This window comes from Lepidochelys kempii, chromosome 1 (assembly GCF_965140285.1).
Source record: "Lepidochelys kempii isolate rLepKem1 chromosome 1, rLepKem1.hap1, whole genome shotgun sequence".
NCBI lineage: Eukaryota > Metazoa > Chordata > Testudines > Cheloniidae > Lepidochelys > Lepidochelys kempii.
Window position 1 is genome coordinate 206,165,314 of NC_136380.1, and position 27,080 is coordinate 206,192,393.

The following is a 27,080-nucleotide window of genomic DNA, read 5'->3' on the forward strand; positions in this document are numbered from 1 at the left end:
GGGTTCCGCTGATGACTAGGTCATTCATATTACAGAAATCAACAAGCTTTTCTCCGTTTTCATTCATGGTGCCACACCCATGTCTTTCCATTGCTCTGTCGTTGTTTGTGTTGTCCTTACCGACCTTGGCATTCAGGTCTCCCATGACGATAGTTAGAAGAGTACCACGCCACAACCTAACTCTGCTTGTAGTGTAAGGTAGAATTTGTCCTTTTCTTCTTCATCACCGTCATTTGTCAGAGCATAGCACTGAATCAGGGTGATATTATGTTTCCCTTTCAGTCTGGCTCTCATAAGAGAGAGACAATCTTCTCATCCCTTAAAGACCTGGACTTCGCAGATGATGTCACTCTCCTATCACATACTGTGACAGGGTCAGGCCAGATGGCTACAGGACAGTGAGGGTAAGGTAACAGGGAAGGTTCCAGAATAATCAGGAACTTTATGGAAACAATTAAGGCAGACAGGCTGATTAGAACACCTGCAGCCAATCAAGAAACTGCTAGAATCAATTAAAGCAGGCTAATCAGGGCACCTGGGTTTAAAAAAGAGCTCACTTCCGTTTGTGGTGTGCGTGTGAGGAGCTGGGAGCAAGAGGCACTAGGAGCTGAGAGTGAGAACGCATACTGTTGGAGGACTGAGTACAAGCATTATCAGACACCAGGAGGAAGGTCCTGTGGTGAGGATAAAGAAAGCGTTGGGAGGAGGCCATGGGGAAGTAGACAGCTGCATTCCACAGGGCCCTGGGCTGGAACCCGGAGTAGAGAGCAGGCCCGGGTTTCCCCCAAACCTCCCAACTCCTGATCAGACACAGGAGGAGTTGACCTGGACTGTGGGTTCATGAAAACGGCCAAACTGAGGGCTGCTGTGAATCTTCGAGGCGAGCAAATCCTCCAATAAGCACAAGACCCAACAAGGTAGAGGAGGACCATTGTCACAATACCCAACACCATATAAAAGAAAAAACAACTCAATTCAACGCATTCTGCCAGCAAATTGGACTGAAAATCAAGGGCAATAAGACAGATATCATGACTTTAATATTGCTTCACCAACACCAGTACAGGTAGAGGATTATATTCTTACCAATGTAGAAACATTTGCATAGTTGGGCAGCACTTATCAGCCAGGATGGTGGAACAAGCCAGGACATCCAGAACACCACCAATAAAGCCAGGAACACCTTCAAGAGCTTAAATACAGTCCGGAAATCATCTAAATACAACACCAAAACTAAACTCAAGATTTATCAGAGTTGCGTACTTTCGACTTATAGTGCAGAATGCTGGGAAATGAGAAAGTATGACATGCCCAAACTATCTTCATTCCATACAACTTGCCTCAGAAAAATCCTCCGTATTTTTTGGCCCAGAACAATCTCAAACCAAGATTTATTGACACAGTGCAGCCAAGAGGATCTGAGCACCATCATTGCCAGGAGGCACTGGAGATGGATTGGTCATGTGCTTCGGATGGAAACTGATTCCATCACCAGAGAAGCAATAAGATGGACACCTGAAGGCAAGTGAAAACGAGGCCGCCCGAAAACAACCTAGTGAAGAGCTGTGGAAGCCGAGCTGAAAAACCTGTGGCACAGCTGGGGAACCATAGAAAGACCTGCCAGGAAACAGACAGGAGTGGAGGAGCTTCATCACTGCCCTAAACGCCACAGGCATAATAGGAACATGAGGAGGAGGAGGAGAAGAATGAGAAAGAAGCCAGGGATGACACTGGGAGGAATTCCAGAAAAACCTATTTAAAAGACTCAGTCCACAACAGGGACTAAGAGCCACCATCCTTCTGGAAGTGAAAGGTATCAGTAAGTCTGATTAGACAGAGGAGACCATTCTCTAAGTGTGCAGATGGTGGCTGCCATAAATCACAAAAGGGAAGAAACCTTTTAATGCAGTGAGCTGCTAACACAATAGAAAGAGAAATTGGGGAAATTTTTCAAAGCTGCCTAAATGACTTAGGAGCCTAAGTGGATGGAATTTAAGTTTGTAAGTGCCTACAACCAGGTCTACTCTCAAAAGTTAAGTTAACCCAACTATGTCGCTCAGGGGTGTGAAAATCCACAACTCAAGCGATGTAGTTAGACCGACCTAACCCCCGGTGTAGAAGAGTTTAGGTCAACAGAAGAATTCAAAACTGAATGTGTAGCACCCCCATTCCATGGTGAGAATTCTTCTGCTGACCTAGCTACTGCCTCTCAGGGTGGTGGATTAACTACAGCTACAAGAGAACCCCGCCTATCACTGTAGTGAGTGTCTACACTGAAGCATTACAGCAGTGCAGTTGCAGCTGTGCTGCTGGAGCTTTTCAAGTGAGAACAAGCCCTAAGTCTCATTTGCAAGAGTGATTTAGGTGCTTTTGAAAATTTTACCCAACATCACATATATCATTCTTCACAATTTGCAATCATCAAAGTAGCTGTAATGAAATTAGCACAAACAATGGATGCTGACCATTTTGAAGAGGTCCTTTTATATTTAGCAGTTTGATATGTACCAGGCAGGATTTGGAGAGGAGCAGGCTTTTTTTTGAGAAACATTTGAGACAGCTTACAAAAGTGCACCCACCCCCGAGAAAGGCAGACAAGCTGAATGATCAAAATGCTTATCTTACCTTCTGGTTGCTTTATTATGCTATAACATTCAGCTATTCAAAAAGACATTTTACAAATGCAAAAAGGCATACGCATAGAGACAGCAACTACTTCCCATTTCATGGGAACAGCAAGATAGCAAATTGTTTAGTGCATGCACTGCTCAATGATTATACCAGCTGTATTTTCATAAGCTCATTCTTACGGCTGAGGAAACTTCAAATTAACATTAATATTTTACAGCAGTTGTAAAACCACACACAAAACCCAATAAAATATGCTGGGATACTTTGGCTGTCAGTTCCTGAAACTGAATCTTCCAAGGTGAAAGCTGCAATTTAATCCTGGGGGAATTCTGTACCACTGCATGTGTGCAGAATTCATGTCCCCTGCAGATTTCTTTGCTTTCCCACGGGAAAAAACAGGGAAGCAAAGAGAAGACGCAAGAGCAGTCACACACCACTCCCTAACAGCGCAGGTACAATGTTTCAGGCACCCAAAGCAGCCGGCAGAGAGGTAAATCACCACGGGGCTGGGGACACCCCAGCCAGCGGCTCCTACCCTGAGCCCAGATCAGCTGCTAGGCCCAGCTGGGCTGGAGGCAGGAAAGGACAGAGCTTCCTCTTCCCCTGCAAAGAGTAGCTGGGGCTGTGTCAGACCCACCCCAGCTACCTTCGCCAGCTGCAGGAAGCTCAGCATCCTCCTCTGCTTCCTGCCCCCATCACTCCTCAGCTGCGGTGGGGGGACGGGGGAGGACGACACACTGTATGGGGAGCTGCTCCCCCATCCTCCCAACCCCTGTTCATCCAGACTTTCCATACCCAGACACCCCTGCCACACCTCACCCCGTACACCCAGAACATCCCTAGCACTCCATATCCGAACCCCACCCCACTGAACCTCAACCAGTGCATCTAGAACCCCCTTGCACCCAGACCCCCTGCCTCCAGACCCCAGACGACCCCCCACTGAGCTCCCTGCACTCAAACCCCCATCCTATCAAGCCCCACCCCCCACACCAAGCTGAGCCCCCACATCCAGACAACCATGCCACTGACCCGCCACTAGCTGCATCCAGATCCCCAGCCCACCAAGCCCCACTCCTCCAGCACCCAGACTCGCCCGCTGAGACCCCACACCCAGACCCCTCCACTGAGCACCAACCACCTTCACCTGGAAGCCCCTGCAGAGTCCCACTTCCCCTGCACCTAGAATCCCCACAATGAGCCTCTGTGCATCCAGATCCCCCCACACCTAGACCTCCCGCACTGAGCTGCCTGCACCCAGATTTGCTCACACAGAACCCTCTCACCCCACACCTGGATCCCCCCACACTGAGCCCCTTCACACTTGGATCCTGCCTGGTTGATCCTGCCTGCCCCACACCTGGTGCAGAGGGGCAAGGCTCTAGGATGTTTCTGAGGCAGGCCCAGCCCTTGTGCTGTGTCAGGGTCTGGTGCAGCCTCTCCGCTGAGTCCGTCCTCCAGGGGTGAGGGTGGGTGGCTGCAGAGTGATCTCCCACCTTTGTGCAGCCAAGCTGGAGCCTCTTCATTTATTTATTGACAAATAAAACTTGCAGAATTTTAAAATATTGTGCACAGAATTTCTAATTTTTTGGTGCAGAATGCCCTCAGGAGTAAAGGGTCCTCAACTATGGAACATGCACACACTGGTGGGCAGTCAGAGCTAGAGTTTTGCACTCTGACACCATAAAAAAATTCACTTATTTAATTCAGGTTTTTTAATTACCATTGCCATCAGGCACGGGGCTAAATTCTCATTCTGAGTCACTTACTGGTGATTCATTTGTTGATTCGAAACTGAATGTGTAGCATCCACATTCCATGATAATAGGTACCTTACAACTAAAATACACACCCACCCACCCACCCCAAGGTATCTAAGTTTTCCCCCATTTGAGCGCCACATCTGCAGCTTCCCAGAGGCTTGACACCAAATCTAACTTACCTGAATACAAAATAGAACACAGCCACATTCACTGTTAAGATGGAGATGGCCTGCAGACTACAGATTCCAATATAGGCAGTCCTTGGACTTACGACACAATTGGTTCCTGAAAATTGCGTCGTAAGTTGAACCATCGTAACTCAGAACCGCAATCCACTCCATTATGGGACCAAGCATCGTAAAGTTGAAACCAATGGTCATAAGTCGAATCAGGGTGTCAATTCAGAAATGTCGTAAGTAGCATTCATCAGAAGTCGAATGTTGTAAAGTCAAGGATTGCCTGTATGCACCTTGACATGAATGGTTACAGTCACTACTGGTAGTCAATTGGGAGATTATGCTAGAAGCTGATATATTCATATCTGGAAAAGTTCTTAAAAATATACGTAGGAATATGAATAGTCTTCCTCTGGAATGTCCATTATTTGTACCAATGTATCAATTAACATTTTACTGCATTTCTCAAAGAAACAGAGAGAAACATGACTGATACATGGTCTGTGAACATAAATCCTCAGAACAGTAATCACAAGCTAATAAAAATATAGTTTCACTTAAAATTTAGACTAGCAAAATGAAAATCACATATATTAGGCTGCACCAGTTAAGAAGCTACATGTAAAACAGGTATGGATGAAAATACATGTAAAAATTAAGACAAGCTGACAAATGTATTGTAAACTTTCTGAATTTGTTTCCTACAGACTACTATTCCTATGTGCCAACGGCATTCAACCAGCCTAGTCACCGCTCAAAGTACTGACGGAACCAGCAACATGGGAATGATTCCGCTAAATTTGGGGTGCTCACACTTTGCTCAACTAAGAACTGCATGGGTAACCCTTAATTTACATGAACTGAAGTGACTGCGGTCATCCTTATCTTTAACGTGGAGACGAGGCCCACAGAGACATCGGATCCTAGCATGTTGTGCTCTGACTTGATCACAAGAGCCAGGAACACTGCACAACAGAATTTAAATCTCCTTGATCAGTACATTCATATTAAAAAGGTGAAGGAAATTAGAGACTGCATTACAGAATTCAGTGGAATTATTCATTTGGAAAGTTGTCCTATGTACACCCGGTGATAAACAACATCACTGCATTAGTTCATTATTTCTCTACATGACCAGCTAACACTGGGTGTTCAATTCCGCAATAAAGAAAAATCTTTAAAATGTAGAAGTAGTCAATAGATGCTTCCCTGACAATTTTAACCAGGGAGCTTTCTATAGGACATCTCAGTTGCCAAGTTAACTACTCATGTGCCAGTGTTGTCAATATAAGGCCTTTCTCATGCTTAAACAATGTAGTGCTGCTGCTTCAGTTACAGGATGCATGGAGACCCAAAATGGATGGAAGGTTTAAAAAAAGGGTTTTCCATACTTCCTAGAACAAATCGGACAGATCGGCTTAAGAACCACCATGTGCTGGCCTGGCAATTCCAACTACAGCTACTAACTGCCAGGTTAAACTTAACACGAAAGGTAGCATTTCTCAACTTCCTGTTCTCCACAGACCCACACATGGAAATGAACACAAAACTTGCCAATCTTCTCAATATGTTTTTCCCCCTACATATACCCTTCCTTCCACACTTGAGAATATGACACTGGAAACTCCCTTCCGAATAGCGCCCTCAGCATCAGTACTGTTGTTTCTCATTGGAAATATCTCATATTTTTGGAATGAAATGGATCTTAGACCTAATAAGCTGCGTATTTTAAGTCTAATGGCTTCTTTTTTTAAAAATAAAATAAAATACATATAAAACACACACACACACATATATAAAGGAGGACGCAATAAAGGATTTATCAAATTACAGGTATCTACAGGTTGAACCTGACAGGCTAGGCGTACTACCACAGAAGGCAAACAGCTGAAGCTACCTGAGTCCTGTCTACACTAGTACTTCCTGAGTTACCGCCACCAGCAGAGCCATACCAGTAATAGTGAAATCGTGGCAGATTTCCAAGGAAATCTAGCATACAAAAGACTTGAGCTTGAGCCCTTCTTCCTAAGTCAGCAATGCTGGGGATGCAACAGCCCAAACAACAGAGGAAAGGAGAGTCTCCAATTTATGCCTTCCAGCTGACTCAGAAGCATGGCTGACAGGTTTTAAAGGACACTGAACCTAACCATTGGCCTTAGCCACATTCTTTGGTCAGAAGGATGATTAAGTTCAATTCCAGAATCAGATATGGAATTTACAGACAGTGATATACATGTGCATGTGTACAAGCACACTTTCCCCCCAAAATAAAAGCCATGGCACCTCAAGAGCAGCAGTGGTGCCTGATGCCCTTGCTTCTTGGGTGGCCAGTGTGATTTAGCTTTCAGTTTCATATATTAAACTACACTCTGAACGTGTCTATCCAACAGGGCTAGCAAAATCGCACACCTTGTTCAGCTGACAGTATGCTTGGTGCTGTACAAGATAAAGGAAAGACTTGGGTCCCATCCCAGGGAACTTACTATTACTGCTACCTAGCCAGGATATATTAGGCCTTTGCAAACTGGACAAGGTGAAACTGGGTGAAACTCCAGTAAAGTCCATGGGAATGCACAAGCTGTAACGAAGTAAAGGATTTAGTCCTATGTACTACCTTGCATCTTACAATTATGACATTAGCAGTGGTAATAGTTTACTAGCCTCCCTTGAAAACGCACAAAGAGGATTGTAATACCTCTCTCTCAAAACAGACTAGCTCCACCATTTACCTAATCCCCATCCATAGAATTCTCTCCTCATTGCCCTCACAATACACGGGCATGCCTTCCCAGGCCAGCCATTACCACATATGTAAAAGGTTCAGGAATGGCACTCTGGTAGACAGAAGAACAATGCAAAAAGTTACATGTCTGGTTTCTCACTCAGAAGTGTTAAAATAAAATGCTTTAAATGAGTGCAAGATTCCTTATAAAGATATATCCTTCTACCTCCTTTTCTGTGTGCTTGCCTGTCTCTAACTACTCAGTGCCATTCAGGTTTGCTGATGCCATTACTGATGATAACCGTGTTGCAAGGCCTGAGGAAGAGCATGTATGTGAGCTCTGGTAAAGCAGTCCATGAGAGTGAGGTCATCATGCTAGGACAGGAAACCAGAAGTACAACCACCACCAATGAAAATGACTATACACAAAGTGCTGCCAAATGCAAACTGGAAAAAAACAAGACAGACGGGGTTGTGGGGAATCAATCTGAGATGTTACTACTTTTTACAAATAGGTGTCCAACTTTAAGGTGAAAATTTGATTTTCAAATTGGCCATCTCTCTTTAACTTGCACCTTTTGCTTACATTTGGTCTTGTAATCCTGTCCCTATATACCAGGGATCGGCAACATTTGGCATGCGACCCGCCAGGGTAAGCCCCCTGGTGGGCCGGGCCAGTTTGTTTACCTGCCGCGTCTGCAGATTCGGCCAATCGCAGCTCCCACTGGCCGCGGTTCGCCGCTCCGAGCCAAAGGGGGCTGCGGGAAGCAGCGGCCAGCACATCCCTCGGCCCGCGCCGCTTTCGCAGCCCCCTTTGGCCTGGAGCGGCGAACCGCAGCCAGTGGGACGTGGATGCGGCAGGTAAACGAACTGGCCCGGCCCGCCAGGGGGCTTACCAATGCCAAAGGTCGCTGATCCCTGCTATATACCATCTCTAGATACTCCTAATGTCCAGCAACACTGGCCTCAAGATGCTGTACCTGGGCTCTGAGGGCCACGAGCTGCTTGCACTAGGTGCAGACATACACCTCTTGACCACAAAGAAAGTACTCTGTGCAATTAAGACCACCTGAAAAGAGCTCTGTAGCTTGAAAGCTTGTCTCTTTCACCAACAGAAGTTGGTCAAATAAAAGATATTACCTCACCCACCTTATCCCTCTGATATTGTGGGACCAACACAGCTGCAATACTTGGAACAATACACTGAGTGGCACCTCTCCTGATTAGTCCACTGCTCACCTTCACCCTCCATAGTTAGGGTGCATTTAAAGGGAGTAGTGATAGATTAACTTTGTGTGTTTTCTTATTATTAATATTGAGGTTTAGATAGAATAAGTAATTAAATATAGATGTCTAATTTCCCTTGGCGCCTAACTCCCACTGAGTCCTAATTCCCATGTGCTCATTCTGTCTACTTCCTTCTCACTTGGTGTGGGGCATCTCTCACTGCTTGAGAAGGGCCTTCCACACAGCCTAACTCTGTAGATATAGCTATCTAGAACAAAGCTCGACGGCCTTTGCCATCCCCATCCTCTCCCACTTGCTTATTTACTAATGATCAGGGCAGTCTTCTCATATCAAAAAATAATACTTTTAACAAAGAGCTTTTCCCTATTTCCCCTGGTTAATTGTTTGCTACTGAAACCCAACCTGAGACCACAAATACTTTGATACAAGAAATGTAATTAACACCTTCAAATCAGGACTTCAAACTTCTTCCTATGCACAAAGCAAAATAATTATTTATGATAGTGATTCAAGTTGCAATATTAAGTATATGTACACCAATGAAAAGCAAGTCACCAAAGAACCTGCAATCAGAAAGAGTAGAAATACAGGAATATTTTTAAATAACAACCTAGGTTTCATATAAATCTCACCTTAAATCTTTTGTCCTGAAGAACTTTCTTAATGGCCACAAGCTCTCCTGAATCGCAGAGTTTGGCTTGATACACAACACCAAAAGATCCGTTTCCAATAACCTTGGTGTCTGTATAACTAACTTCTTGCGGTCGATCTGGACCCTGTCCAGGAGTTGCCACCACTGTAGTCACTTTGCTGCCATCTTTGTCTCCTGGAAAAGCAGAGAACATTGAGTTAATATACGTGTGTGAGTGAGACTATCAGACAGACTATCACTGAAGATAGTAACTTTACTCACTTTTGAACTAACTTAACTCATATTTAGTGAGACAGAAATTGGTACTCTGGTACATCTAACTTCTTCCATGCAATAGAGTTTGTTATTTATATTGCTGAAACAAATATCAATCCACTTCCCAATATTTTACTGTAATTACCACAACCAAACTGCCAATTTAACCAGTAGAGCAAGAATTCTTTCCTTCAAACATATATGTCTAGCTACAAACAACAACTTTGGAAGTGCTCGTCACAACTCCATAGTTAAGGCTACAATCAGCAATCCATTAAGAGCCTAAAATCTTGTCTATACTGCGGAGTTCAGCTCTCAGCACCCAGACACCAGTTTAGCTGCACCAGTGTAACCCCACTACCACAGACAGACAAAAGCCACTTCAGCCACAGTTTGCACCATTGCTGCTTAACTCCGTTTGAAACCAGGTTGAGCTGCATCTATACAAACTAGAATTTATCACAACTTGACCTACCTACACTAGGCATTTGCACTGCTTCACTTACACTGGTGGCTAGCTACTAATGACCATAACAGAGATAAATTCGCACACTTTTAATAGGAACAAGCTAGCCCTACACATTTTGTAGTCATTTTAGTTTAAGAAAAATAATTTTTATGGAGTTTCAGACATTTAGGATATATGTTTACAAGTGATTCATTTTTCAAATCCACAAGATGTGTTATGATTCTTTGATTCCCTTCCCTCAGAAACTGCACCATTTCTAAAACACACAAATGTACATACTCAGGCATAACATGTATTAGAAAAATGCTTTTTAAATCGTAAAGTTATTTTATAGTGTTCATAGTTATTGGATTACTGTCAGCAAAGCTGTGTGTAAAAGTTTTCACATTGGTTTACACTCTTCAAACGTTCAGCTCTAAAATCAAATGCATAAACACATAACCGTCTCAGTTATGAGTCAGTTTCTTTAAACTCCCAGAAGACATTGAAGTGGTGAATAATCCTCTATCCCTACCCTTAGCTCCCTGTGTTCTGGAAAGCTGCTAACTCTCGAGGGTCTCTGAGCTATTTGGTTATTCCCTTCAGTTCTTGCTATCTTACAAATGCTCCTAACTCTGCAGGATACCCTAACTCCCCTTCTTTATAAGGTAGTGATAGCTAAGAGGGAGGGACAATCTAGTAGCTCCAGGACCTAAGCAGTAAGCATGACCCTTTTAAAATGTGAGTTTGAAAAGTCCATTCACCTGTGGCAGTAACAATCTCTTCCAGGAAAGTACCACCAATTTCTGCAGAATCTAGCTTTCTTTTTTTATGGCTACTACTGAGAATCCTGTGACCAGCAGCAGCCACATATACAGAATCACGTCAACATCACTGTCTTGGGAATGAATGTTCTTTCTCCCTTTCAGCAGTCAGAAGGGGCAGGAACACACAAGGGGTTTCAAAATGATCAGCTCACCTACTAGCCAGAGGCTAGAAGAGATGGAACCACTAAGCAAAATCTTCAGACAGCACCTGTGTTCCCTCTAAGTTACGTGGTTGCACAGCTGCCCAGCAGTTAATCAAGTGGCACGCACTTCATTAGCAGAGAAGCGCACATCCAGCAGCATGTGTTCAGGTGCCCCTCCCACCGCTGCTTTGCGGCCACATTGCTCCTGCTCTCTGCCTTGGAGCCCTGGCCAATGGCTCCTGGACACTCCTGCTTGCTGTGCCCGGGGCGGCGGGGGGCCAGCAATGATGTCAGGGTGTCCCCCTCGCCCGCCTCCTCCCTGCTCACATTCCCCCATCTCCACAGAGCTGGGGGAGGGGACAGGGCTCAGGAGCAGGAGAGCTGATGCGGTCTGAGGTCTGAACAAGCCTTCCAGTGGTGAGTGAGTGCCTTAATAAGACAGCGCACAGACTCTCAGACTTCCCCAGCAGCCAGCACACACACACGCACGGAGTCTCTCTCTCGCTTACACACACTTACCCCTACCTCCCAACACATACTTCTTCTTGTTGTTACTTCTTGGTACTTCCTGCAATGGACATATATTCTCTATAATTTTATTGCTTCAAAGTGTGTTATTTTAGTTTTTTGACTGGTCTATGCATTTCATAATTTTTATTTCTCTCTTATGCTTAAATTTAATTCTTTGAGTAGTGAGTTCTAAAATGCCTAACCTGCCCTGATTGGAGTAATTATCGCTATGGTAACTTTTTAAAAATATATATTATAGCCAGGTTTTTTGTTTCTACTGGTGATGCACACCCGCACGTTATCTCAATATTGGTGCACATAACAAAAATCGTTCTGCCCATGGATGGAAAAAATTTAGAGGGAACATTGGACAGCACCCTGGTATTAATTCCAGTTTTCTTCTTTTCCCAACAGCTGAAGGGGAGTTGGGGAGCCCTTGATTTCTCACTTGGGCATCACCCCTGGACAGTGGAACCACTGATTAGGTTAATCTTGCAACTATTAGATGTATGGTACATTTTTCAAATTCATGAAGGATGGATGGATGAGTTAAAAAAAGTTTCTTTTAAAAAAAGAACCCACTAGCACAAATGTGGTAGGCACTTCACTAGAGATACTTAGAAGACAGGCCCCTACCCTAAGGAGCTTGCAAGAAGGGGAGGAACCAGAAAAGGAAAAATATACTTGAGATGTTAGAATACATTTGGAAAAAGAAAACAGATAAAAGGGTGCAGAGAGTGAGAAAAGAGGAAGCAGATGATGGAGAACAAGGGCTCATCCACATGGGGGTATAAATCGGATTGCTTTGATCTGTCTTACTTAACATGCAACACACAAGCTGCACTAATAGCGTGCACCTGGGATGGCTGTGCGCTTTCAATTCACATCCGAATTGTACGGTGGTGGCTTGAGACATACTAAATGCATGGCATTCTCTGGGGATATCCTATGGTCCTTTGCTTCACTGATGAGCAGTTTGCATTCTGAGATTTTTTTCACTGGGTATTGTGGGATGCATAGCAGAAGCCAGGTGGGTTCAGATTTTTTAAAAATCCCATGTTTCCACCATCTCCAAAGCATACTTCCTTTCTGGTGCCATTTTGAATTGCTAATGCCATTTTTGAATTGCTATCAGCAGTATGGACCAACAATGCTCCACACCACTATGCTGGCAACTGCAATCTTTTGTGAGATATGTGCTGAACTAATCCTGGACTTGCAGTGGCAGCATACCAATGTCTGGTGCCCCATGCTAGTGGAGAAGGGAGTTGCCAGTGCCAGCTGGAAGCTGACCACCCCTGAATTTTAGTAGTCTGCAACAAGCCAAGTCATTTGAGGCCATCCCAACTAGACATACAAAATGATGGGGTCTAAATTAGCTGTGACCACTCAAGAAAGAGATCTTGGAGTCATTGTGGATAGTTCTCTGAAAACATCCACTCAATGTGCAGCAGCAGTCAAAAAAGCGAACAGAATGTTGGGAATCATTAAGAAAGGGATAGATAAGACAGAAAACATCATATTGCCGCTATATAAATCCATGGTATGCCCACATCTTGAATACTGCGTGCAGATGTGGTCACCCTACCCCAAAAAAAGATATACTAGAATTGGAAAAGGTTCAGAAAAGGGCAACAACAATGATTAGGAGTATGGAACGGCTACCATATAAGGACAGAATAATAAGACTGGGACTTTTCAGCTTGGAAAAAAGATGACTAAGGGGGAATATGATAGAGGTCTATAAAATCATGACTGATGTGGAGAAAGTAAATAAGGAAGTGTTATTTACTCCTCATAACACAAGAACTAGGGGGCACCAAATGAAATTAATAGGCAGCACGTTTAAAACAAACAAAAGTATTTTTTCACACAACGCAGTCAGCCTGTGGAACTCCTTGCCAGAGGATGCTGTGAATGCCAAGACTATAACAGGGTTCAAAAAAGAACTAGATAAATTCATGGAGGATAGGTCCGCCAATGGCGATTAGTCAGGGTGGGCAGGGATGGTGTCCCTAGCCTCTGTTTACCACAAGCTGGGAAGGGGCAACAGGGGATGGATCAGTTGAGGATTACCTGTTCTGTTCACTCCCTCTTCCGACAGTGGCCAATGCCAGGTTCCCAAGACAGGATCCTGGGCTGGATGGACCTTTGGTCTGACCCAGTATGGCCGTTCTTATGTCATGTAGGTGGTGTGATGCTACTATGGTTACGGTACTGTTGCACTGGGTTACAAAGCTTGGTAATGCTCCAATTATTGATGGCTTTGCACACATGGGATTCCCAAATTGTAGTGGGGCAACTAATGGGATTCATGTGCCTATTTCCCCCTCCTCTCACATGTTCTGGATATTAAAAAGGCTATTTGCTTAGCTGGAGTTGATGTTATGGACTGAGGGAGTTGTGCAGTCTCTCATAGTTACAGTAAAGATGGGCCAAACTGCCACGAGCACGTCAGTCTACTAGAAACCAGCCTCTTTCACATTCTTGTGGACTTTTTGCCTGGGTGTGAGAGATGCTTTGAAGATTGCTTAGTATTATGGAGTTTTGGCCCTTTCTTTAGATTTTCAGAAGAAATAATTTAAGTATTTTAGTTCCCTTATAGGCAGGGCTCAGAATTTATAAACAGAAGGGGGTATTTCTCCATGGTGTTCAAAGGGCTTGTTGATCACTGCAGCAGGTTTCTAAACCTAAATCAGGGTACCTAGCAGGGTCCATGATGCTAGGATCTTTCAGAAAATTCAGCTTCCCTTGGAAGCCTGGTCCAGAGCGTAACTAACCTTACAGCTGCAAAATATTCCTTAATGTTACTAAATCCCCCTTGCTGCATATTAAACCCCTTATTTCTTGTCCTATCTTCCGTGCACCTGGAGAACAACTGATCACCGTCCTCTTTATAAGACGTCCTTAACATATTTGAATGCTGTTAATCGGGTCCCTCCTTAGTCATCTTTTCTCAAGACTAAACATGCCCTGTTTTTTTAACCTTTCCTCATAGGTCAGGTTTTCTAAACCATTTATCACTTTCGTTGCTTTTCTCTGACCTCTCTCCAATTACTTCCCATCTTAAGTGTGGCACCCAGAGTTGAACACAGTACTCCAGCTGAGGCCTCAATAATGCTGAGTGGAGCTGGACAGTTACTACCCAGGTCCTACATAAGATACTCCTGTTAGTACACCCCAGAATGATATGATGAAAATCCCCATTTTTCGCTTATTGGTAGAGGAAGTGGAACATTGTGGCAAGCTTTAATTTGTCTTGTATCTGTGCCTAGGTTTTTGTACATCCTTATGAATTATTTAAAATTTATGGATTTTCCATATTAACTCTTCAGAAAGAGTCATCAATGCAGTTTATCATAAAAACTGTTAAAAATTCAATCTATTACATAGCAACCAGAAATAAACCTTTAATTACAACAATAATGAAACAAATTCAAACTGACACAGTGCAGGGTAGAACACAAGGGGAGGAGGAATTCAAGTCACAGGCAAGTATATGTCTTGCTTCTACTACTTCTTGTTCTTTGGCCATCTGGTGTTAAGGGGACTCAAAGTTATCAGGGGCATTCAATGACTCAAGAGAGCCTCGTTTTTGTTGAAAAGAGGTAGGCTGTTTCACTGGCCTGAGCGTCTGTAAAGGGAATGGCCTCAGAGCATGGCTGTAGCAAACATTCTGTATTGTCCCAAAGCTGCAGAGTATGACTAGGCCCCAGTTTACAGCACTGCATTGCCTACTCTCCTTGGCCACTGTGATGCTGTCTTTGACCACCCCAACAATCTCTCTGGACAGCTCCATTTCTTTTCCCCTCTCCATTCTCAAGTACAGCCTCCATCTTTCTGCTGTTCTGGGGGACTCTGCAACGAGGTCTGTGAACACTGCATCCCGAGTTCTCCATTTCTTCCCCTCTCAGACTGGTCATCCACTCAGCTGTTGGTAAAGGCCCCATCTTTGAGGGTTCAGCTTCTGACGGTGCTGTGGCTGTGAGAGTAAGGAAAATCTCAAGCAGTTATTGTTCAGATTCCAGAGGGGCTATGATAGCATTTTTAATATGCCTTTCTGACTTTTCTTCCTAGTCTTGTGGGAACCTCAGAGTTCGAAAGTGGTACACACATGAGGAGGACTGTACTGGAATTTTTTTCCGTGAAGTATATGCTGTTCGGGTTTGCCATTGTGCCTTGGAGGCTCGGAATTACCTTCCTGGTTCGGCTTTGCAGTTTTGCTGTGCCTTGTAAGTGCTTGCATGGTCTCAGAGAGGTAAGTGGGAGGAATTCAGAGGTGAACTGGATAGTAATCCCCTCCTCCATCCCCTTTAGGCTGTCCTGACTCTCAGTGTTACACTGACGCTGGTGTTTGGAGGCAGAGAATAGCCTTATTCAATAAAGCAAAGGGCAGACCAGTGAAATACACTGAAATGATTCACCAAGCAGGAGTGGAAGGACATCATGAGCTATACCAGGGGAATGATCATAAAGCTATCCCACATAATGTCCAGACCACATTGAACAATTCTTCGTTATCTCCCCTGAAGAAGTGGTAAAAGTGCAAAAAAAAAAAAAAAAAAGTGTTGTTCTTCAGACAATCAGCGCATTTGCCTTCTCTGTGTAAGCTTGCGAAAAAGCCATTAACAGCTTTGTTATCCCTAAGGTAAAGCACTTTTCCTGGAAGAGTGTGTGTTACAGGGCATTTATACCTCAGCCAGGAGCTGTAGTCTTAATACCTTGATGGACACGCAATGTCCATGTCTACCTCATGTAAAGTGAGAATACTAACCAAAACTTCTTTTTCTGTAACCATTGGCTCAAACTATTGAATTTTGCACGTTTTCATTATTTGAATCTGCCGTTGGAGGGAGTGTAGGGTGCAGACTGCATACTGCTGGCTGCCATTTTGAGCTGGCAAACGGGGTTTGGGGAGGGCATTCACTGGGTAGGATAGACGCAGGAAATCAAAGGAAAACAAGTAGATAGGGATGTGCCTTCTGTGGTGTGATCTTGAACACAGTCGATAGTTGGGGCTTTAGCACGAGACATAAGCCAACTGCCCAGGTTGAGCAGCTGCCATTTTGAAAACATGTACCAGAGACAGTGTGGGCGCAAGGAGGTGGGGATTGGAAACTTGATGGCTTCTAGCTCACATCCAACAAAAATATCTGCGGCCATGGAGCACCAGGAACTGAAGCTAGCATGGCAGTATAGCATAATATGTTTTAAACATAGATACTTACATGCTGAGGTTACATCCAATACTACCCTAGGTTTCTGGCAGGGAATCAGGCTCACTTCCTGCTCAGCTATCAGGGTCTGAGCCCCAAAGAGATCCTGGCTTTCCAGGGACAGCTCTTCACTGCTCAGTCTGAGGACTCTTGGTGCTCATCCTTGAGGTATCAAGGTGGGCAGCAGGGTCTACAACCTTGTAGGGTTCAGTGGTGGTGTAACTGATCAAATCCTGTGTAGCTCCTCAAAAAAAACACAGATCACATTTCCACTGCTGTACCTTTTCCTGGCATCCTTGGTTGTAATGTACAGTACATTCTCCTCAGCTGTTTGCTCTATTATCCTGCACTAGTTGGTGTCCCAGTTGTGAGCCCTCACGGACCTCTACTTAGCAGTGTGCACAAAAAGAGCTTTATTTCATTAGATGGCCACAAGAGCTCCCTGCACCAATGCTTCTCCCCAGGTGGCAATAAGATCCAGGGTTCCAGCATGGCTCCAAGAGGCTGCTGGAGGCATGTTGTAAGTTTTCTGAAGAACTATTGCAGCAATGCTGATATCATAGAATATCAGGGTTGGAAGGGACCCCAGAAGGTCATCTAGTCCAACCCCCTGCTCGAAGCAGGACCAATTCCCAGTTAAATCATCCCAGCCAGGGCTTTGTCAAGCCTGACCTTAAAAACCTCTAAGGAAGGAGATTCTACCACCTCCCTAGGTAACGCATTCCAGTGTTTCACCACCCTCCTAGTGAAAAAGTTTTTCCTAATATCCAATCTAAACCTCCCCCACTGCAACTTGAGACCATTACTCCTCGTTCTGTCATCTGCTACCATTGAGAACAGTCTAGAGCCATCCTCTTTGGAACCCCCTTTCAGCTAGTTGAAAGCAGCTATCAAATCCCCCCTCATTCTTCTCTTCTGCAGGCTAAACAAGCCCAGCTCCCTCAGCCTCTCCTCATAACTCATGTGTTCCAGTCCCCTAATCATTTTTGTTGCCCTTTGCTGGACTCTCTCCAATTTATCCACATCCTTCTTGAAGTGTGGGGCCCAAAACTGGACACAGTACTCCAGATGAGGCCTCACCAATGTCGAATAGAGGGGAACGATCACGTCCCTCGATCTGCTCGCTATGCCCCTACTTATACATCCCAAAATGCCATTGGCCTTCTTGGCAACAAGGGCACACTGCTGACTCATATCCAGCTTCTCGTCCACTGTCACCCCTAGGTCCTTTTCCGCAGAACTGCTGCCTAGCCATTCGGTCCCTAGTCTGTAGCTGTGCATTGGGTTCTTCCGTCCTAAGTCCTGGATATAGTCAAATCCAGGAGCAAATAGGCCAATTCTGGCACCATGCCAGTTTTTAAATAGGGGAGGAGGCACCCAGTCAATGTGACACCAGAGCAGTGGAGGGTACACAGGTAAACAGACATGTCAGTAATGGTTGCCTGCATAGCTGTGTGAGATAGCAATCAGAGGACTACTAAAGTAGGGCACAGCAGCACTGTGTGAATAAACTATATACCGAACTAACTCAATTTTTATCAAATTTAGTTCACTTTGAGGAACTCTGAGGAATTGTCACAGATTGAAGAGTCACTAGAGGTAGTTTTAGTTTTGGAATTAATTGAGAAACTTAACAGTAACAAGTCACCGGGACCAGATGGCATTCACCCAAGAGTTCTGAAATAACTCAAATGTGAAATTGCAGAGCTATTAACTATGGTTTGTAACCTGTCCTTTAAATCAGCTACTGTACCCAATGACTGGAAGATAGCTAATATAACACCAATATTTAAGAAGGGCTCTAGAGGTGATCCTGGCAATTCCAGACCGGTAAGTCTAACGTCAGTACCGGGCAAATTAGTTCAAACAACAGTAAAGAATAAAATGGTCAGACACCTAGAAGAACATAAATTGTTGCGCAAAAGTCAACATGGTTTCTGTAAAGGGAGATCATGTCTTACTAATCTATTAGAGTTCTTTGAGGGGGGTCAACAAACATGTGGACAAGGGGGATCCAGTGGACATAGTGTACTTAGATTTCCAGAAAGCCTTTGACAAGGTCCCTCACCAAAGGCTCTTACGTAAATTAAGTTGTCATGGGATAAGAGGGAAGATCCTTTCATGGATTGAGAAAAGGTTAAAAGACAGGTAACAAAGGGTAGGAATAAATGGTAAATTTTCAGAATGGAGAGGGGTAACTAGTGGTGTTCCCTAAGGGTCAGTCCTAGGACCAATCCTATTCAACTTATTCATAAATGATCTGGAGAAAGGGGTAAACAGTGGCAAAGTTTGCAGACAATACTAAACTCCTCAAGATAGTTAAGACCAAAGCAGACTGTGAAGAACTTCAAAAAGATCTCACAAAACTGAGTGTGCAACAAAATGGCAAATGGAATTTAATGTGGATAAATGTAAAGTAATACACATTGGAAAAAATAACCCCAACTATACATACAATATGATGGGGGTTAATTTAGCTACAACTAATTGGGAGAAAGATCTTGGAGTCATCGTGGATAGTTCTCTGAAGATGTCCATGCAGTGTGCAGCGGCAGTCAAAAACGCAAACTGGATGTTAGGAATCATTTAAAAAGGGATAGAGAATAAGCCGGAGAATATCTTATTTCCTTTATATAAACCCATGGTACGCCCACATCTTGAATACTGCGTATAGATGTGGTCCCCTCATCTCAAAAAAGATATACTGGCATTAGAAAAGGTTCAGAAAAGGGCAACTAAAATGATTAGGGGTTTGGAACAAGTCCAATAAGAGGAGAGATTAAAGAGGCTAGGACTTTTCAGCTTGGAAAAGAGGAGACTAAGGGGGAATATGATAGAGGTATATAAAATCATGAGTGGTGTGGAAAAAGTGAATAAGGAAAAGTTATTTACTTGTTCCCATAAGAACTAGGGGGCACCAAAAGAAATTAATGGGCAGCAGGTTTAAAACAAATGAAAGGACATTCTTTTTCACACAGCACGCAGTCTACCTGTGGAACTCCTTGCCTGAGAAGGTTGTGAAGGCTAGAACTATAACAGGGTTTAAAAGAGAACTGGATAAATTCATGGAGGTTACATCCTTTAATGGTTATTAGCCAGGATAGGTAAGGAATGGTGTCCCTAGCCTCTGTTTGTCAGAGGGTGGAGATGGATGGCAGGAGAGAGATCACTTGGTCAATACCTGTTAGGTTCACTCCCTCTGGAGCACCTGACATTCGCCACTGTCAGTAGACAGGATACTGGTCTAGATGGACCTTTGGTCTGACCCAGTATGGCCATTCTTATGAAAGAGGACTCCAGAATTCATAATAAATGCAGAGTCCGTGAGCCATAATGAATTGTGTCATAGTGCACTTAATCTGGCTTTAAAACCCCCATGTACCCAAGGCCTAGGAATTTTTCAGTAATAGATCGTGGGGTAAGGAAAAAGAAAAAATGGAATGAAGCAAGGAAGGGAAAGAATATTATAAAAATGAGAGTTAAGTCACTTTTCAAAAAATTAACGAACAGAATGCTGATTGACAATATGCCATCAAATACAATACAATCACCACACAGTTTTTCTTTTAAAGCGAAGGAGGGGAGGGGGGACACACAAGTACTTTTCACTCTGGCTAGTAGACTGAAATCCTCAGGTTAGGGTTTATCTGGTAAATTTTTCAAACTTTGCTATTAAAGTTTTGGAGTAGAAGGGAACTGTTTTACGGACAAGCCAGTTAAACTCTGAAGCACTTAAATTTTAGAGGTTGAAAGCAAAGTGAGCAGGATTTAAAGAAAGCTGCCAGGAGACCTGTCCAAATGCCTCTTCTCAGAGCTGGAGCTCGCTCTGCCAGCAGAAACTCTCCTGGGGCACTCCTTCACCAAATATCTGGGCAACAAAAGCTGTAATATAGAGTAAAAAGAAAAGGAGGACTTGTGGCACCTTAGAGACTAACCAATTTATTTGAGCATAAGCTTTCGTGAGCTAAAGCTCACTTCATCGGATGCATACTGGTTAGCCTCTAAGGTGCCACAAGTCCTCCTTTTCTTTTTGCGAATACAGACTAACACGGCTATTACTCTGAAACCTGTAATATAGAGTATTATCCACAGGCCCTTGGCTACTTGGCTAACCCCCCACAGAGCTGATAGGTTCTAGAACCTGACCCTATTCAGCTCCTTGAAATTCTCCTTGGACTACAAGAAAACTAACTCATAATTGTACCCATTGAGTGCTTAAAAATGTAAGCACTGAATTTAGTTAGCTCAGCTAAGAGCTATTGTGCCTCTACCAGCTTATATTTTAAAGAGATCCAATGCAGCCTAGACTCCTTTTTCCATGTATTTCTTTTTATAAAAACCTAGGAATTTCCTCCACAAAAACTTTGTAAATCCCTAGTTAAAGTAGTTCCATTGGTTAATCTACAAATGCATAGTAAGAACTTTACAGTTAACAAACACTAAGGATTAGTAAAGTATGGACATGACCAGTACAAGTAATTATAAACATCCCACTATGAGTGTTGCCTACCTTTAAAAATTCACCTTACACCTTTCACAACCTTGACTCTGACCATAATACATATTTACAAACTTAATATATACACATTTATTTATACTGTGATAGCACCAGGAGTCCACAATGCACTAGCCACTGTACTAATCATATAAGTTACATAGCTAAATACATACATATTAGTTGAACAGGACATGCAGAATCATACAATATTTGTATGTGTGTCTTAGTTAGGCCCTGAGCAGCAAGATTTGACTGTTTGCACTTGCCAGCTAATCAGCCTTTAAACAAAGCTTACCTAAAACATCTGGCAAATATTGGTTTTAAACCCAGCATAGATGGGACGCTGCTGAGGAGGGAATGGCTTTTAAAAGCACTAATTCTTCTCTGAAGGCTTCACCACTATGTGTGAGTTGTGACTTGTAGTAGTGAAACCCACAAGCATTGTACCAAACTTGGACTTAATGAGAAACTAAGTACTTGATTTTGAACATCTCTTAGCACTTACGTCAGCCAAACTTTTGTCGGTCAGGGGTGTGAAAAAAAAAAAACAACAACCCTGACTGACACAAATTTTGCCAGCATAAGCGCTCGTGGGCACAGCGATATGTGAGCGAGAGACATTCTCCCACCATCATAGCTACCGCCACTCTTTGAGCTGCTTTTAAAAAGCCAGCAGGAGAGCTCTCTCCCGTCAGCATAACACGGGTACAGGAGCACTCTTACAGCAGCACAGCTGTGCTGTAAGTAACACTGTAGACATGGCCTCAGTGTTATACTCATTGGTCCCTGGGAAGCATTTGACCTAGAAGCACACAATACATCTTGAGGCCTTTGAATGCAAAATGCCTATGAGAGAACTAAAATACTTAAATTATTTCTTCTGAAAATCTAAAGAAAGGGCCAAAACTCCAAATACTAAGCAATCTTCAAAGCATCTCTCACACCCAGGGAAAGAGTCCACAAGAATGTGAAAGAGGCTGGTTTCTAGTAGACTGAAGTGCTGGTGGCAGTTTGGCCCATCTTTATTGTAACGATGAGAGACTGCACAACTCCCTCAGTCATAACATCAACTCCAGCTAAGCAAATAGCCTTTTTAATATCCAGAACATTTGCATGGATGGGAAACTGGTACTGCTCTATGCTTATAATACTTTGCACTTCTGCTGCACTTTTCATCTTAAGCCCTCAAAGGACTTTTCAGTGATGTTGTAAGGTTTAGTACCTATGAAGTATTACACAAAGTCTACTGATGCAGAGGTTATTCCAAAAGTCAAACGCAGAGCTGGAAACAGAATCTAGAAGTCCTAACTGTCAACTGCTCTGATCTTTACTCCTCTCTCCCTACGTTTCAGTCACTAACATTAATGTATCCTGCTTTCAAGGTACTGACTGAAGGTATCGTCTTCAGGTATCTCCTCCTGAGGAAAGAAAACACACTACACTAACAAGCTATAGCTCTATTAAATGCTATTTCAATCCATAAATCCATTTTGCAATGTGTCCTGATGAGAACTTAAGACTTATTTTACCATTTAATCTCTACCAGAGTTCTCTATCAAGACCCTTTCAAGCTGAATATTAACCCAACTTCACACATACATAAAAGCTAATGTATTTGAGTACCTGCCCTGTTTTACAAGTCATGTAAATTGAGATAGCCAAATATTGACAGTTACTCCAGTGAAACATTTCTGAGTTTTAGGAACAAAAGACAAGCTTCTAGGAAACTTACATTTTTTGCAAATGCTTCTCCAGATGAGAAACTAGGTTCTAGCTACTGGTGAAAGGCACTTCCTCACATCAGTACTGCAGCTGCAGATTTCTAATCAATCAGAATTAAGAATTGAAAGATATTCTGATGGTGTCTAACCAAGGTAAATTTGTCCGTCAAGATAAAATTCTATTTGGGTTAAAGAGTCTATGAAAACATTTATTTGATTGTTTGTCAGACTCCTCTCCCATAAACTCTACTGAATGACTCTGGAAAAAATCCAGAACTGTTTGCCTTATGTTCCTTCAGCTGTTCAGCTCCTGACCAAGCAATTTCACTGTTCTTCATGTACTGATAGCTAATTCACCACAGCTCTTTACCACCTTCAACTGTGTGTAAGTGTGCCTCCTCTTTTCTACACTGAAAGGCAAAAGTGAGAGAAACCAGCAGGTTCTCTCCTCCTGTTCTCTTCCTACTTTGTCTCCTCTGAACTCTGTGTGCTACTCTGAAGCATGACAAGCAGAGGAGTTTGTAAACAGACATTTGAAGGCTTCACTTACTTCCTCTTTCATTCCATCCATATTTCAATTCCCTTACATAGACACACACTGGCTCTGTCCCCTCTTTGTACTCAGTCAAGCTGCTTATCTGTCCTAAAAGAAAACCTCAAGCAACCCCACATTGCACCATCTCTGTGGCATGCACACTCTTAGTTCTTGTCTGGATTAGAAATCCCATGCCTGGATAGGTCCATTTCCAATTCTCTTGAATCCTGCTTAAGTCCCTCCCAATCAGCAACAGGACAGAACAAAGAATAATGGTCTCAAGTTGCAGTGGGGGAGGTTTAGGTTGGATAGTAGGAAAAACTTTTTCACTAGGAGGGTGGTGAAGCACTGGAATGGATTACCTAGGGAAGTGGTGGAATCTCCTTCCTTGAGGTTTTTAAGGTTAGGCTTGACAAAGCCCTGGCTGGGATGATTTAGCTGGCGATTGGTCCTGCTTTGAGCAGGGGGTTGGGACTAGATGACCTCCTGAGGTCCCTTCCAACCCTGATATTCTATGAAAACAACCTTTTCATGTCACAAGCACTTCTGTACACAATTCAGCTCAATTGCTTACACTTGCAGGTGTTTCTAATTTTGGTTCATTTGACCAAGCATTAGTCAATGTTTCAGAAGAAGAATTACACATGTAACATTTAACTCAAATACCTTGAGGTATATTTTTGTTTGCTTTTATTGCTTTTGATCTGCAAGATGCAATCTCTGGAGGGACAGCTTCTCAAAGCACACTGGGGAGATTTTCAAAAGCACCTCAGTGATTGCCATTGACTTTCAAGAGGACTTTTGCTCTTAAGTCACCTACACAATCTGGAAGACTACTCTTGCTCTGCCTCTCCATCCCCCAGAGCAACGGTGGAGGTGAGGAGGCAGACCACCCTAGTACTCTGCTACGTTTCGACAAAAAAAAAATTGTTGACTCATAGATTTGACAGAACAATTTGCTCGGCGAAATTGGCATTTTCCGATGAAACAGTTTCAGTGGAAAATTTCTGAGCAGCTGCAGTGCTTATTCACTTTTCTTGAATGTAGTGGCAAATATAGGGGAAGGATGCACTTGGGCTAGAAGTTACTGTCAATAATTGCTGATGTAGAAAACTAAGATACCAAAAAACATATGCCTCCCAAAATGTGGGCAGAAAAGGAGATACTCCTTCCTCCGGCACCAAAATCCTAATAATGTCTCCTAGATGCCAAAAGCCAAACACAGAATTCCAATGCCTTTGTAGGCTGCCAAAGCTGCTTCTAAGCCCTCAACATCTCTAGCAACTTGACTTTTAAAGAGTAGCGTTATGCATTTTCAATACAAAAATCTACAAACTGAAAACCTGGGGGCTGCCTAAAATAAATTTCATGTAGAAATAAACACCACAATTATATTCTTATTCTTATATTCTTAAAATCAGAATATTCTTATTCAATTATATTCTTATTCTTATATTCTTAAGATCAGCTATAGTATATCACAGAGTAAGAGGCAGTGGATCAAGAAGACAGAAACTCGTTATGACTTTAATAAGCAAGCAGCTCAACTGATTTTTGTGGTTTTTAAGTCTTTTCTCAATCACTATATGCCATAGGAAGTAACAGTAAGTACGTGGGTTGCCACATAATAATGAGTTAAACTGCGGGTAAGTAGATACTTACTTGCCTCTTATCTGCCATACTCATTAAAATCAACATGTGGCACTTTTCTTCTGTCCTATAAATTGAGCAGCTGAAAATACCCATCAAAAGATCATCCAGAAATAGGTCCAGGGAATCTATTAGTGTCTCTGTTCTAGTCATTCCACTCAGTGCTGGAGTTCAGTTAGCCTCTTCAGTCATATAATTTACTCTTTGCAGGTTTAGTACTAGCAATATTGTTTGGGAAAGACAGGGGGAAGGGGAAGGGTTTGTGTGTGTAGGTATAGCAACACTCTCATAATAAATTATTTAAATATCCACTCCCCAGTCACAATAAGGCTTAACTTCCGAATACTGTCTGCCTTTTTATCATACAGATTGCCTTATTTTACACAGTTCAGAAGCAATGATCAAGAGAAAAAACACAACAGAACACCCACGATACAGTTCAGTCAGTTTTCTCCATCCTTCCCAGCATCAAAAAGTTTACTCTGAACCATCTCACAGAAAATGAATGCCATAGAATGGAAAGTGTGGGCAGAAGTTTTGCCTAGCTAGTTTATCCATCTGTCACTTAGGAGGAAAGACTTACTTCCTCAGCAAGCTGTATTATTGAGCAACAAGCAAATGCTTATCCTTTTCTGAAACTTCTACTTAGCACTTGCACCAACCTCCTCTGGTAACCACAAACAGCACATTTTGAGGACTCTCTTAGAGAAGGCAACTCATAACAGAAGTTAATGAATATCCTAGATATTTGTAGTATCACTGCAAACATAGACCAGCATAACTAATTCCCAGACAAAAAGCTTTGCTGACCTGCAGCTAAGGTTAAAAAAACTATTACTTCAAGAAGTAACCATAAAAAGGGAAAGTACTTTACTGACGAAATAACCATTCACCTAAGAATTTAAAGTTACAGTTCTACTTCAGAAAATATAGACATGTAAAATTAACATACACACACCAGCTCAGTCTATGTAGCACTATAAGCAACCAACACTACATACTTTGTAGAGAATACACACATACAATTTGTGGGGAATATTGAAAATGTTAACCACAGCTTTGTTTGTATATGTAACTGTTTTTGTATATGTATCTAGACTAAATTATTATTTATTTGTATTATCATAACACCTAAGAGTCCCAGTCATGGCCCAGGATCCCACTGTGCTAGGCGCTGTACAAACACAGAACAAAAAGATGTCCCTGTCCTGAACACTACTGGGATGCTTTGTCATCATCCCACTAGCCATTGCTTTTTCCTTACAAGTGCCATTGTTTCACAATCTGTGTAATAAGACCTGTATAACTGATACAGGGAATATTTGGGAATAGAGTGGAATGAGTAACCAGCATACTGAAGGCAATCAGGAGTTAGATAAGTATTCCTTACTCGGGGCCAGATATCAATGTCCAACACTAAGCTAAGGAGTCTGTGCAGCTATTGTATAATTAAGAGTGAAATATTCTAGTTGTGTTACTAATGAGATTAACTGATGTGCATTTTGCATAAAGAAAGATAGTCTAAAATTTTTTGGCTGTTCTCAGGCAGCATTACAGGGCAGAGTTAGGATTGTTGGGGTGACAGAATAATTTCCTCAATTTATTTTTTTCTAATTAAAAGTGAAACATTATTTGTGTTACCATAGCACCTAGGAGTCCCAGTTATGAACCAGAACCACATTGCGCTAGGTGCTGTACAGACAGAACAAAAAAGACAGACTGTAAGCTCTTTGGGGCGTGAACTAAGTATAAAACAAGAGACAACACACAGCTAAAGAGAGAGAAGGGAGTACAAGGAAACAATGAGACGATATTGGTCAGCACAATACGCTGTGGTTTCAGCACACCTTGGCCTAACCCTTAACTTTGTAGCTTTCTCAAACACAACTGTTAGCTGGGAAATTTAACATTCCACATGGTCCTGTCAAGAGGTCCTGGACTTGCTTCCAGAGAGGAAGGATGTCCAGTCTGATCTTTCCATTAAACACTGGAGGCTATCAGAGCAAATGGAGAAGAGATACTCTCAGGAACCTTTTTGATACCACATTAAAGCTAAGGAGCTACAGCAAAACTAGAAGAATACCC

The 27,080-nt window shown here is 42.8% G+C and overlaps 1 protein-coding gene across 6 annotated transcripts in view; it reads right to left on the bottom strand.

The window, feature by feature from the left end:
• The window catches only part of GSK3B (glycogen synthase kinase 3 beta), a 267,577-nt gene that overhangs the window by 172,409 nt on the left and 68,088 nt on the right, over window positions 1–27,080 (bottom strand). For all 6 annotated transcript variants that reach the window (XM_073309439.2, XM_073309445.2, XM_073309401.2 and 3 more), the window contains exon 2: window positions 9,173–9,366. In XM_073309439.2, coding sequence (XP_073165540.1) covers window positions 9,173–9,366 — 194 coding nt within the window. The remainder of the gene's footprint in view (window positions 1–9,172; window positions 9,367–27,080) is intronic.